Genomic DNA, 13,480 nt, shown 5'->3' on the forward strand with positions numbered 1-13,480 from the left:
CTGATGTCAGCAGGAAAAGACAGGAGTCCATACCACCCTGTGGCCTATCATTATGTCACTATTCCATCCCCTGAACAGTATTTTGACTTTTTTTACATGCCATGAATTTAATACACTAGCTGTGTGACTTTTACATCAAACTAAACTTGCCATTTTAGAGGACAATGTGCATAAAATGTCATTTTTTAGGTGTATCCCTATTACACTTTATGGGCATTGAATTATCATTTTTCTCAGGGTTCTGTAATTCCCTACTAACCTGTTCTATTCTCTGCTGTCTTTCCCGGTTATTGTGTGGTGGTGATCTGCACCACCACTACCTGATTAAAGGTACCACACTGTCCATGCGTTTATGGATTGAATGGCGGGTATCTCAGATGTCCACATGACCATCATCATCAAACTCCTCCATGTGAAGCCTGTAAACCATGAGGACTGATTTAGACCATCTGTATTAGGTAGAATGGCTAGGACTGGGTGGTCCTTTTGGCCATGGAACCCTTGAAGATTTTGTTTTTTTTTTTTTTCTCCAGCCTAACAAGTTTTTTTTGTTTGTTTGTTCTGCACGCCTGACCATTCAACCTTACCTTCTTCTTTGTTACATCCTGTATAATTTATTGCTTAATCTTGTTTGTTTATGATTTATATTAACTTCCTTTGATTTCATTTTGTAAAGCACTTTGAGCTACATTATTTGTATGAAAATGTGCTATTTAAATAAATGTTGTATTTTTGGATTTGTGCAAAAGAATTCTCAAATGTTTGTTTGCTGTTTTTAAATGCAGCCATTCAAATCCATGAGTAGTCCCACATTATTTTGTGGTGTGTTACACACTGCATGTTGATTGTTCCATTTCAGAAATTTTCAGTAATATGACTGCACTAGCTTGGAAAAATCACCAGATGGAGCAGTGAAAAGTTGAAAAAGTGTGCAATCAGTAAAGAAATACATTCAAACCCTGATCCTTGCAACACTGTTTAGACTTTTACTGTTTTTAAATTGTTAATATTATGTAGCGCATAAACATGATGTGCATTTTTCAGGGTTACATCAACTGAAAAGATACAAAGTACATTTTTTGAAGGAAATAAAAAGAGTAATAATAATACATTTAACTGTGCCTTTCAAGCCATTCAAGGGCACATTACAACATACAATACCATTTTCTAAGATCACCCAATCCTGAACCGGGTTACAGGGGGACATTTCAAGGCAAAACCTTAATGTACATAACTATAGATGGTATCAATGATGTAGATAAATATTCTATGAAAATATTCATACTTGAATTTCATTCTCTTCATAAGTATTTATTTATTTATACATTCCAGTTTTTATCCCAGGGGCTTACATTATAGTGCTTGATCTGATATTATAATTTTTATATTCTGTGCTTCATAAGATTTTACCATATAAAGTTTTCTCTTTCTAACACATATTATACTTTAGTAAGAATATGACTTACCATTGGAAAAAATGCACTGATTAATTCTACTTGATAGTAATCTCTCTATTATAAAAGAAAATCTACTATTGACAAAAGATTTTTTCAAGTCCCGCCTTCCTCTCTGCCATTTTCAAACATGCCCACGGTCCTCTCACTTCTCATTCATGTGAATGCTTTTGTCAGATACAGTTCCTGCGCTCTCAGCTCATATAAATTTTTACATTTTCCTCATTTTAAGTTTCCAATAAAAAAAGACTTATTATGTCCAAATCTTACTGAAAAAGAAGTGTATGGGCAATCCTAGCCCCAAAAAACAATGAAGTCAAATGAATTAACGTGAAAATTGTCAATCGGTTACACAGCATATTGGTTAAATGCGTATCAGTAGACTATGCTGAAACAGTTGAGGTTGATGGTGCGGAAGCTGAAGACGTCAACTTACTATATCCCATAGAATATCGACAACTGTTAACACCGTCCAAATTAGTGTTGAAAGAAGGATGTATCATAATGTTATTGTGTAATTTATGTCTGAGTGATGGACTATGCAATAAGACAAGATCAGTTGTATTCAAAATTTGGTTGGACAACTCTGATAGGAAAAATTTTAACAGGCGACAAGAAAGGTAACATTAGACACCAAAGGAGATATGCCAGCCGTATTGAAATGTTTATAGTTTCCTGTTAGAATAGCTTTTGCTATGACAATTAACAAATCACAGGGACAAACATTTGAAAAAGTTGGTTTATTTACTAGAGAGAAAGAAACAATATCCACTCATGGGCAGTTATACGTTGCGTTGTCACAATGTAAGTCCAAACACAGAATCAAAATTCAATGTGATATTGACAAAAAGTTCATTCAAAAAATTGTTTTTACTGAAGTTTTACAGTAAAAATGTAAGTTTAAAAAGTATTTGTGTATTAATTTCAACGCCAAACAGAACAAAAACATATAACGCAACGAATACCTCTAACGCAACATGAAACATAATTTTCTTTCAATTTATTACATTTTACTACTTTGTTTTTTACTATGGTTTATTACTCGCTGCAATGTAAAATAGTTAGTTGTTTTATGCATATGTAACAATTCCCATGAAAATAACAATCTGTTTAAATTGTACATCCGCTTCCCCATACTCAAGTGGCAGATCTGTGAAGTGGCTAGCGCATAGTGCCCGCCCGGGGGTTGGCGAGCGAAGCCAGCAGGTGGCAGAGCCCCTAGTACTAATATAAGTTAAAGCATTTATGCAACAAAAAATATCACATGTGGTTGTTTTTGAACCATTCTTTTTTCTTTTTTAAGAACTTTATTGTCCTTACAGTGGTATTGGCTAATAGTTTCATTTAGTGCAAGGTGCTTCTTTTGTGCATACTTGCAAATTGGTTACTCAGCAGAAATAATGGAAATTATGTGCATATTCTTCACAATTTCTGTATCATCCAAACCAAAGAAAACATTTGCACAAGGCAGAAATACACTGAGCACACTCATGCACAATCACATCAGACCATTCAAGATAGCATCATGTCTTTAGACCGGAGAGTGAAACTAGAGTGACAACAAAAAAAAAGAAAATAGAAATTCTGCACAAATGACACATCTGAAAACAAACTTGGGTTTTAAAGAAATTCGTTTCTGCCACCATTTGTGAAAGAAACATTAAGAAAAGCTTTCTGGTACAAAAACATTGCTCCGTCTATAAAAATGAATAAAATCAGTCTAAAGTTTCACAGTCAAATATGAATCAAACTGTGAAGATATACTGGAGTCCAAAGTGTATGTTTTTGTCTACATTAACGATAAGGAAAAATGAGAACAGCTAAACATCCTACTGCAAAGTACCAAATCACCACCAAAAAGCACTCTAAAATTGCAGACAAGCAAGGACATTTATATCCAATAATAAGACTGAAGAATGCTGTATGTGAAAACTGTTTCTGCAAGTCCGTATGTCATTTTCTTTTACATGACTGCATTATTCCCTTACTCAAAGAATAAAGCTTTCTGGTTCATTTTCAGCCCTTTCATTAAAACTTGCTTCACCCACAATGGAAATCGCATTTAGACTAATACATTTCTGTAGTTCTCATGGGGCCATTGAAAATACAAAATTTATGGAGAGTTCTGTTTCCACAGTTAACTTTACCTTAGCTCATATTCTTTATCTTAGGTAATCCACTATCAAATCCTTAAAATAAATGATTTTGAGTTGCATACAGTTTATCTTTGTGGAAAAAATACATTACTGTTGCTAACATAAAGCAAATATTCTAACATTGAACACGGGGAAGACACTATATAAATGAAATGTATTATTTGTTATTACTGAAGCAGATCCTACCCAGAGGCTGTCGTCCTGTTGATACTGTTTCCAGCCACTATCAGTGTCACTGAACATCAGGAGAAAGCTAGTAACCCAGTCAGAACTTCCATGACGACCCTGTACAGCGATTCCTGACACTTCCATCCTTTCCCGAAGGTCAATCTGCAACCACTGGTGTTTGTCAGATTCCAAGGGGGACCAGCCACCTGCTCCTGGGAAGAGAGTAGAAACTGAGGTTATGTAACTGCAGGCTGAGGTAACATCTAATAATGATGAATTTGAAGGGTGCAGTTGTTAGACATGTGGCTCTACAGATCAACGCTTGTGGGTCCCCATTCGCCAACTTGTCTGGAGTGTGCATGTTCTCAAGGGGTCCATTTTGGTTTCCCTGTCACATCCTAAATGTATGCAGGTCAGGTAAACAGTGATCCTAAATTTGCTATGTGTGTATGTGCATGGCATGTAATGGACCAGTTCCCCATGCACAGGAAATTCCTTCCTCATGCCCAGTGCTGCAAACATAGCCACTGGTAACTGAGACAATAATTTGGATTAAGTGGATTTGTGATGAATAGTGGGAGTGGCAAAGCTAGACCTGCCAGGATCAATTTCAGACTGCTCATTCTGTATGAGGTTTGAAGTGATGGGTGCTCACCTATCCCTTATGACTGACTGAAACATGTTCCACTGGTGTTTAAATAGAATCCTGGTCTACTTTTGTCTTCAAAGCATTATTTGAATAGTTGCTACTACCACCAAGATCTGCACTAGTGGTGGTTCCACCCAGGCTGTTGCCCTAGGTTTTAGCAAGCACTGTGGTGGAGCTGCTATTCATTGCAGCTAACAGTCTGAGCAATGGCTGGGTATGGTTCTGGCCCTCCAATACCATTCATTTTTAGGGCTAGTTGATTCAATAGGTTAGTTCCATGGCCATCATCCTGCTAAGAGAGAGAATAAATTCTTAATATGTCTATATGTGTTAATCCAATGTGTCCTAAAGACATATACAATATGTTACAGTAGATGAATAGAGACTCTGAAATAGGTTTGTAAGAGCATGTTGATGAATTTAAGCTACTGTATATTCAGGTTTATTTCGTGATAGAGAATGTGGGTCCAGTGCTGAGTAATATAGCTAATGTACTAATTGTACTTTATGTACTGCACATCTTATTCAATGATACTTTCATATGTACCAATAATACAGAATCAGTCCTTCCTCGTATTAACACTAAAACCAGCTTTGCGGCTCCCCTACTGTGGACAATGAGGGCTGACTGAGATTTTTCCATAGCATACACATCATTTGACAGTACTAACTATGCTTATTTATAAAGTTATGAAGCTCATAGCTTTTGCTTGTACAGGTTTACTATTCTTCAGCGTGCACAACAAGCTTTCAACACAGTTATAAACACTGCACCCCCACAATGATGTTATCTTACTACTTTTTTAAACCAAGGCATCCTATATTGACGTGTGGTAATTGCGGTTGACCTGTGCAGTACAGAAGTTTTCTTAGAACTACCAAGCCATCATTTAACTAACAAAGGTTTCAAGCTTTCCCGTAAGCAAATCAAAACGAACAAATTATGGCACCTTAGTCAGCTGTCTTGTTTCCTGATGAGAAGCAACTGGCTTTCAGCTGCATAGATTTTCCTCTAAAGCTGCAATCAAACACTTGGCTCCTCAATGGCATTAGATTTGTTTTTTTTTCGAATGTACTCCTTATTGACAGCTGTCCAGTCGACAAAAAAAAAATAAAAACCTGCAGATTTTCTTTTTCCGTTTTAAATGTGCTTATGGGAAATGTGCCAGCAGATTTTTTTTTAAATATTCTGGTAAATAACCATTATTGTTTAACTCTATTTCAGATAAGGTTAAGAAAAGAGTCATTAGTCAAACTTGCAAGGCTTAATGAACAAAGGCTAAAGCACTCACACCTAAAATGCACTTCATTGTTGTCCAGAAATTGTGATTGATTGTAACGTTTTGGGACTAGCAAAGCAGACATTGTGCTGACAGTTCAGCAGGCAGTATTCCTCTTTTCCTATTCAAAAACTGCACATTTCACTTTTAATTACTGAGATGCAAAAAGGAAGAATCTGAAAAAGACTTTTTTTTTTTTAAATGATGGCTTGGGTCCAGCAGCCATACTCCACTTTCTCCTAACTAGCCCTTGATGAGATTTCTGCTAGAATGCAAGGCTTATCTGCTAGCTTGTTTTATCTGTTACACCAATGCTACTGGATTTCTTTGGCAGATATTTTTTTCATTATATAAGTTTCACAGTATAGCATAATACATTTGTTGATTTTGAACTAGAATGTTTGGCACTGCAGTTTCCCTTTGAGAAAGAAAGAGTGGCAAAGGAATAAAAAAAACATAAGCCTACCTGATCAACATTTGAATTCACATAAACACTACAAAATGTGCCATCTGCTGGGCTGTAGGAATTCAGCCAGGAGCCACTGTGATGCAGGAGATGAAACAGTCGTTGTGGCGTGTCTGTTTGCACTCCCACCTAACTCATCACCCACCCTCTCCCCACCAAACACACACATCATCAGGACATCTGCATTATCAGCTACCTGCATATGGAAGCTAAGCTTTAGAAGACAGGACTTGATCCCTTGAAAAGTGTGCAAAGGTTGCAAAATGGATGTCAGCCTTTTGCCATCTATTCTAGAACAAGCTATTTATTTATGGCACTCCAGAATATCAGGACTCTAGTATAATGGCAAGCACTTTTTTTTCTGTTATAAATCATTTTTAATCGGTTCAACCAGTGAATGGTACAGCTGAATTACTTCTTTCATTTTTAGAATAACATCCACATGACAATCAGAATGACGATCAATTAATCTTGGGTTTTTTAATTGTGTGTTTCACAGTGAATAGCATCTGAAAGCACTTTACATGATAATTGCAACATAATTCACACATTTGTACGATTAGACAACATGCTGGCTCAGATTTACACTCTGACATTAAAACTATCATCTAAGCCGCTAGAACACTTAGGGTCTGAATTTAAGTGTGGTAAGCAACTTATTTCCTTTCTTGCTTTCTTAAAGATCCCAGCAAGTCTTTTCCTGTTTTTTTAACTTAATTTATGATCTCAGGACTGATTCAGGGAAAAGCCCTTGCAGATGTATCTTTTACAAAAGGCCCAAAGATCTGTGATAAACTTAATTTCATTCTGAGTTGTTAAACATTATACGTATATTACTCTAAAAGAAACATTGCTTCATCGTTATATATTTCCTCTCCAAGTAAACTTTCATTAAGTCTATGGAGAGGTCCAAGCTGCTGAGTACAATTTTCTGCAAATGCATACTGAATATTCTCATGCTTTAGAGAAACATGCAGTAGGTCTTCCTATTATGGGTTCCTATTGTATAAACATTTAGCAGCTCTTTTAAATCTTTGATAAATGAAAGGTCATTTGTGAAATTTGTGTTAATTAGGAATAAAGCTTCTTTAAAAAAATGAAGAAGAGCAACTTAATTCACCAGCTCTTGGGACACTTGGAAATTCTGGTCTCCCCATAATATTTATCAGTCTATAAAGAGTGTGGCTAAACAGCTGCTGCCTGGCAACAGGGGAGGGAGCATAAAATAGGAATCATAATTCATAGTCTCACAGATGTAAAAAAAATATATTTCCAATACTTTCACTAAGGAATACATTTATATACAGCACCTTCTATTCTTAGAGATCATTGCAGGAATCAGATTATTTATGCAGATCAATCAATGACTCATTAAGTGATTAGCTTTCTTTGGTCTATTTCATAGGTGAAGAAACACACTCTTTGTATATGTAACTGCTTTTGAATATACACAGGATTCCCTTTTTTCACATTTTGTTAGTTGTAGCCTTGTGTTTAAACCATTTAAATTCATTTTCCTTCACGTCACGCAACACTCCAAACCTAAGAATGACAAATCAAAAATCAAATTTTAGACATTTTTTGCCCATTTTTTAAAAGTAAAAAATTGAAATATCACATTGACACTAGTATTCAGACCCTTCACTCAGTGCTTAATTGATGCCTGTTTGGCAGAAATTACAGCCCATAGTCTTCTTGGGTATGACACAGCAAGTTTCACACACCTAGATTTGGGGATTTTCTGCTAATCTTCTTTAAAGATCGTCTCAGACTCTGTCAGGTTGGATGGAGACAGCTATTTTCTGGTTCCTCCAGAGATCTTCAACTGTATTTATGTCGGCCTCTGACTTGGGCAACTGAAGAACTTTCCCAGAGGTGTCCCTAAGCGACGCCTGTGTTGTCTTTGTTTTGTGATTAGGGTCTTTCCTGTTGGAAATGGAATCTTCAGCCCAGTCTGAGGTCCAGAGCACTCTGGAGCAGGTTTTTCATTAAGGATATCACTGTGCTTGGCTCCATTCAGGCTTCCCTCAACCATATCCAGTCTTCCAGTCACTGCCACTAAAAAACAACCACACAACAGTAGTGCCCATTTTCTCCATCGATCCTACAATTTTTGTTTCCACCGACCAAAGAATCTTGCTTCTCACAGTCTCAGAGTCCTTTATGCGTTTTTGGCAAACTTCAAGTGGGCTTCCATGTGTCTTTTACTGTCTGGCCACATTGTCATAAAGCCCAGATTGTTGAAGTGTTGTAGTGATGGTTGACCTTCTTGAAGTTTTTCACATCTTCACACAGGTTCTCTGGAGCTCTGTCAAAGTGTGATCACCTCTAATAACAAGGCCCTTCTCTTATGATTGCTCAGTGTTGCTGGACAGCCATGAGTAGGAGGAGTCATAGTTGTTACAAACTATTCCCATTTTAACATTATGGAGGACACTGAACTCTTTGGAACTTCAACATTGTCAACTGTGGAACTTCTAAATACTGGTTATGTATCTTTCCTAATCATGTCCATTCATTGGAATTGACCAGCGAAGGACTCTAAAAAAGAGGCAGAAACATCTCAACGATGATCAATAGAATGGATTGCACCTGAGCCACATTTCAAGTATCATAGCAAATGGTCTGAATACTTGTGTTAATTTAATATTTTTGTTTTTGATTTTTAACATATTAACAAAAAAAAAAAATCAAAGTCCTGTTTTTGTTATTCTGGGATATTGAGTGATAAATTTAAGAGATTTTAACTGCACCAACTTTACAAAATGTGAAAGTGAACGGGTCAGAATACTTTCTGAACCCACTGTACACTCAATGTATATGACATACAATTCTAAACTCAGAACTGCTTAATCCAAATCAGGGTTACAGGAGACCGGAGTCTATCTTAACAGAAGGCATCCCTGAGTGTAGTTCCAGTCCACCTCAGGGCCTGCTCACTAACTAATAACAACACAAGGCCAATTTAGATTCTCCAATCAACTTAATACACATAGGGATCTGGGAAAAAATAGATGACCTAGAGAAATCTAAATCTGTATGGCAGCACTGCTAACCATTAAGTCGCTCTTCTATTCTATATAAAGTATGACGTGGTGAGCAGTCTGGTGGACAAGAAGTACCAGAACCCAGCACTGGTCTAGGAGATAGTAAAGAATATGCATTAGCAGTGATGACACATAAGGGCAGAAGAACGTTCAATAGCTTGGAAAATATTCAATATGTTTATAGAGAGGGCTAGCGAGAAAGAAACAGAATTAGAAAGCAACAAGGAGCCTAGAAATATGTATGAAATATTCCCCCCAATATGTCAGAGAACAAGAAATGCCTGCCCTATATTAAAACAGGGAGGCCATGGAGGTCTCGGATGAGGATAAAGAAACCCATTTGCTAGTAGAGAGCAGTACTCTGTCCCTGGCTGTGTGTGTCCACAAGGCCAGACATTGAAATGGCTACCTTCAAAGCAACTGATGCTGTTAGGAAAGAAAGGCTCTTCTACAAAAAAATGAATAGGAAATGCAAATCTGGAAATTAATAGGACTGAAAAGGACAAGCCAGATAATAGCCATGTATTGTACTTTGTAAACAGGCAAGTAGTCTGAACCAGGAAGTCAAATCAATCATTCACCAAAAATATGAGACTTGAACCAAAAGATGTAAACCAAAACCAAACCAAAGTCACATCTTCCCGAAAGGCCTTTCCCTAAATTGGGTAAGCTGTTGTACAACATCAGACACGGTGCCCCCATTGATCACTTGATGGGCAAAAATGTTATTGTGAACAGAAAAGGTCCCAACAAAAGCCCAAAATAGTGCCATGATGACATACCAAACAAGATGATGAAAAAATAATGAAATATTTAACAAAACTAACAAACAATGCACCAAAACTTTTGGCTTGGGTTTTATCTGCTTTATATAAACATACAGTACATACTATATAGCAAAGCACAGTTTGTTAAAGTAAAAGTCTTGATGATTACCCATGCACTCTATTTTGTTCTGAAAAGTAGTCGATCTTTTCCATTATACATGTAAAATCATTTTACGACAATCTCTACAATTATTTCATATCTTTAAATTTTAAAAGCTTTACAAAAAGTGCCTATCCCATTCAAACTGCTACCTCTTCTTAGAGCCTGACAGGCATGGAAAATGCAGAGAAAAAAAATAAAAGGAGGCTTGACAGCTTTCCACCTACCCATTCTTTGCTACCACATAATCCTCCTTGGTACAACTCCAAGAAGACAAAGAATAAGGCGAGTGAACATTGTTGCCTTTAAAGTTGCAAAAAAAGTGCAAATTTAAGTGCCATTACATAATTTCAGGTCTTAGCACAGCTTATGAAGTTAAATAAAGTTGATTTAAAAAAAAAAACAGATGTATAAACTTCACACAGCACACTGCATTTCAGTGCTTATTATTATTCAGTTGAAGCTATAGAGGCTTCTTGAGTCAAACACCATGTTCACTATTTGTTGTCAGATACATATACACTCTGTTGTTTGTCAGTGACAAAAAAGAAGGACCCTGAAGGACCCGTGTGTTTCTATTTGATCATACCAAAACTCTGGATAAACATCTAGTGATTAATTTTAGTGGTAAGTGCAACTTTGCTGTATACGTACTGTAAATGACAGCCTGTTCCCTGTGCGTCTTGACAGCACAAGGGTACTCAAACTCTTGCAAGTGCAACAACAATGTATGTACTGTATCCCTGAGTGAAAGGAAAGATCTACAGTATATGAAACATAGCTGAGAATTTGCTCTTAACTATGGAACTGGGAGTAGGGGTAAAACAAGTCTTAAATAGAACTGTGTACAGTCATGTGAAAAAGTAAGTAAACACCATGGAAATGTACTTTTTCAGCATATTTGAAAAAGCAAACAGTAGATGTTCATGCAAATAGTGCTGGCAGATAAAGGTGCTACACATGAATAAAAACACAAGGAATATTTGCCTTTTCAATCATTTATTAAATAAAAATATCAAGAGATGTAATGGTCTACTGGGGAAAAGGTAAGTACAGCCATGGCCTCAGAAGATGGTATTACCCTTTTAGCAGAACATCAACTCAGTGAAATGTTTGATCACTCCTTCATGTAAAATTCCTTCATTTGCCAGATATTTGTGGGCTTCCGTGCATGTACTGCCCATTTCGAATTCCCCCAAAACATTTCAATAGAGGGCAGCATGTTGGCATAGTGGTAACACTGTTGCCTCACAGTAAGGAGACCTGGGTTTGCTTCACGAATCCTCTTTGCACGGAGTTTGCATGTTCTCCCCATGTCTGCATGGGTTTCCTCTGGGTGCTCTGGTTTCCTCCCACAGTCCAAAGACATGCAGGTTAGGTGCATTGGTGATCCTAAATTGTCCTTGTTGTGCAGAATATTCAGCATAACTGAGATTTTAAAATAAATTTGTATTGTTTTTATCTACTGCGGTGGGCTGGCATTCTGCCTGGGGGTTTGTTCCTGTCTCACACCTTGTGCTGGCTGGGATTGGCTCCAGCAGACCCCCGTGACCCTGTGTTAGGATATAGCAGGTTGGATAATGACTGACATTTCAATAGGATCCACATCAAGGCCATTTCTTGGTGGATTTGCTAGTGTGTTTCAAGTCATTATCTTGTTGAAAGGTTCATTTCTATTTCAGCTTAATTTTTCACTATCTTGTTGAAAGGTTCATTTCTAGTCCAGCTTCATCTTTCAGACAGATGGCTTCAAATTCTACTCAACCACACTCTGATGTAATTCAGGATTCATAGTTGACTCGATGTTTGAAAGTTGCCCGGACCCTGGGGCATCAAAGCAACCTCAAGCCACAACATTTCAACCATCATGCTTCACAGTTGATATGAGGTTCTTCTAATAAAATACCGTTTTCAGTTTGCACCAAACATGTCTAGTATTACTGTGGCAAACTGTAGTTTTGTTCTGATATTCTGTTTGGACAGCAAAGGCGTTTCCCTGGCACACCTTGCATGCTGGTCAAATTTGTACAATCTCTTTCTGATTGTAGATGAATGCATTTTGACACCAACTTCTGCAAGACCTGTAGCATCAAATTTTTGGGTCCTCGTTGATTTCTTTTAGTATCACATGGTTATCATTAGGAGGAATTTGCTGGGCCGAACAACCCTGGACTAATTAGCAGTCGTTTGATATCTACTTCACTTGTAGATAATTTTGCTTACAGTGAAATGATTGATTTCAGATAAGTAGACTATCTTTTTAATTACCTTAATAGACATAGGAATCCACAACCTTCTTTCTGAGGTTCATTGCGAGCTCGTTTGATCTTGACATACTGACACTGAATGCATCAATAGCAAAAAGAACAGCTGACCCCAGATATCTTTGGTTTAAATAGAACATGTTCTACCTACATTATTCCCTAAGGAGTATTCTAAAACACTTGATTCCAATGTTTTGGATTTTAAGTGGTGATTAGTGTTGATCAGTGAATTTTGCCAAAGAATTATTCGTAATGAATTTGCTGTGTTCGTGTGTGCCATTGTTCGTCAAATTATTTACTGATAATTTGTCCAGTTAGGGAGAAATCTTTTCCCCAGAACCCCATAATGCTTTGTGAGGCCGGCGTGACATCACCCACAGCTGTAACAGCCAACATTGGATGGGACCGCCTCCCCAGGATATATAGTGCTGATCATTTACATTACAGACTCTTTAGGATTTAGTTAATAGTAGAACAGATAAGTAAATAACACAGGTTCTCAAAATTTTATGTTTATGAAACATATTGTAACGACCCGGCAGCAAGCGCTGGCGGAGTGACGCCGTATGGGTAATTTATGTAAATAGTTTGTGGGGAATTTATGGGTAATTTATGTAAAGCTTATTGTTGTGTCGAAATTAACTTAGTAACCTAATTGTCTTTCTTGTTGTAAGTGTTGTATGTGTTTGTGCTCAATCAGTGGGGTGGGTTGGGTTATCGCCGTCCGGGGTTGTTGTTATTGTAAATAGTCACCATCAATGAGAAAGATGGCTCTGTAAATGACCTTGACAATGGCTATACAATGAGTTTTAAAAAAGCTTTGTTTTACTGGCTATCTGTTAATAAAAAGATACAACAGGACAGAGGTGTATCATTGCTAAGATTCTATCTAAGCAATTATTGCAGAGACACTCGGAGTCGTGCGGTGTATGGGACACGAGTGCTCATTATCTAAAGAGCTGGGTGCAGCTGCGTGCATAACGCTGGCAATCCGCTAGCCGACAGCTTGGGAGAGGTGCACGGCAGAGTTCGGCTCTAAAATCTTTAAAGACTCCACCACGGGTCGCTA

At 37.3% G+C, this 13,480-nt stretch overlaps 1 protein-coding gene across 1 annotated transcript in view; it reads right to left on the reverse strand.

The window, feature by feature from the left end:
* The window catches only part of LOC120531252 (contactin-associated protein-like 5), a 558,720-nt gene that overhangs the window by 444,962 nt on the left and 100,278 nt on the right, over window positions 1–13,480 (reverse strand). The window contains exon 3 of the mRNA XM_039756501.1: window positions 3,797–3,990. Coding sequence (XP_039612435.1) covers window positions 3,797–3,990 — 194 coding nt within the window. The remainder of the gene's footprint in view (window positions 1–3,796; window positions 3,991–13,480) is intronic.

The sequence above is a fragment of the Polypterus senegalus genome, chromosome 6 (assembly GCF_016835505.1).
Source record: "Polypterus senegalus isolate Bchr_013 chromosome 6, ASM1683550v1, whole genome shotgun sequence".
In the NCBI taxonomy this organism is placed as follows: Eukaryota; Metazoa; Chordata; class Cladistia; order Polypteriformes; family Polypteridae; genus Polypterus; species Polypterus senegalus.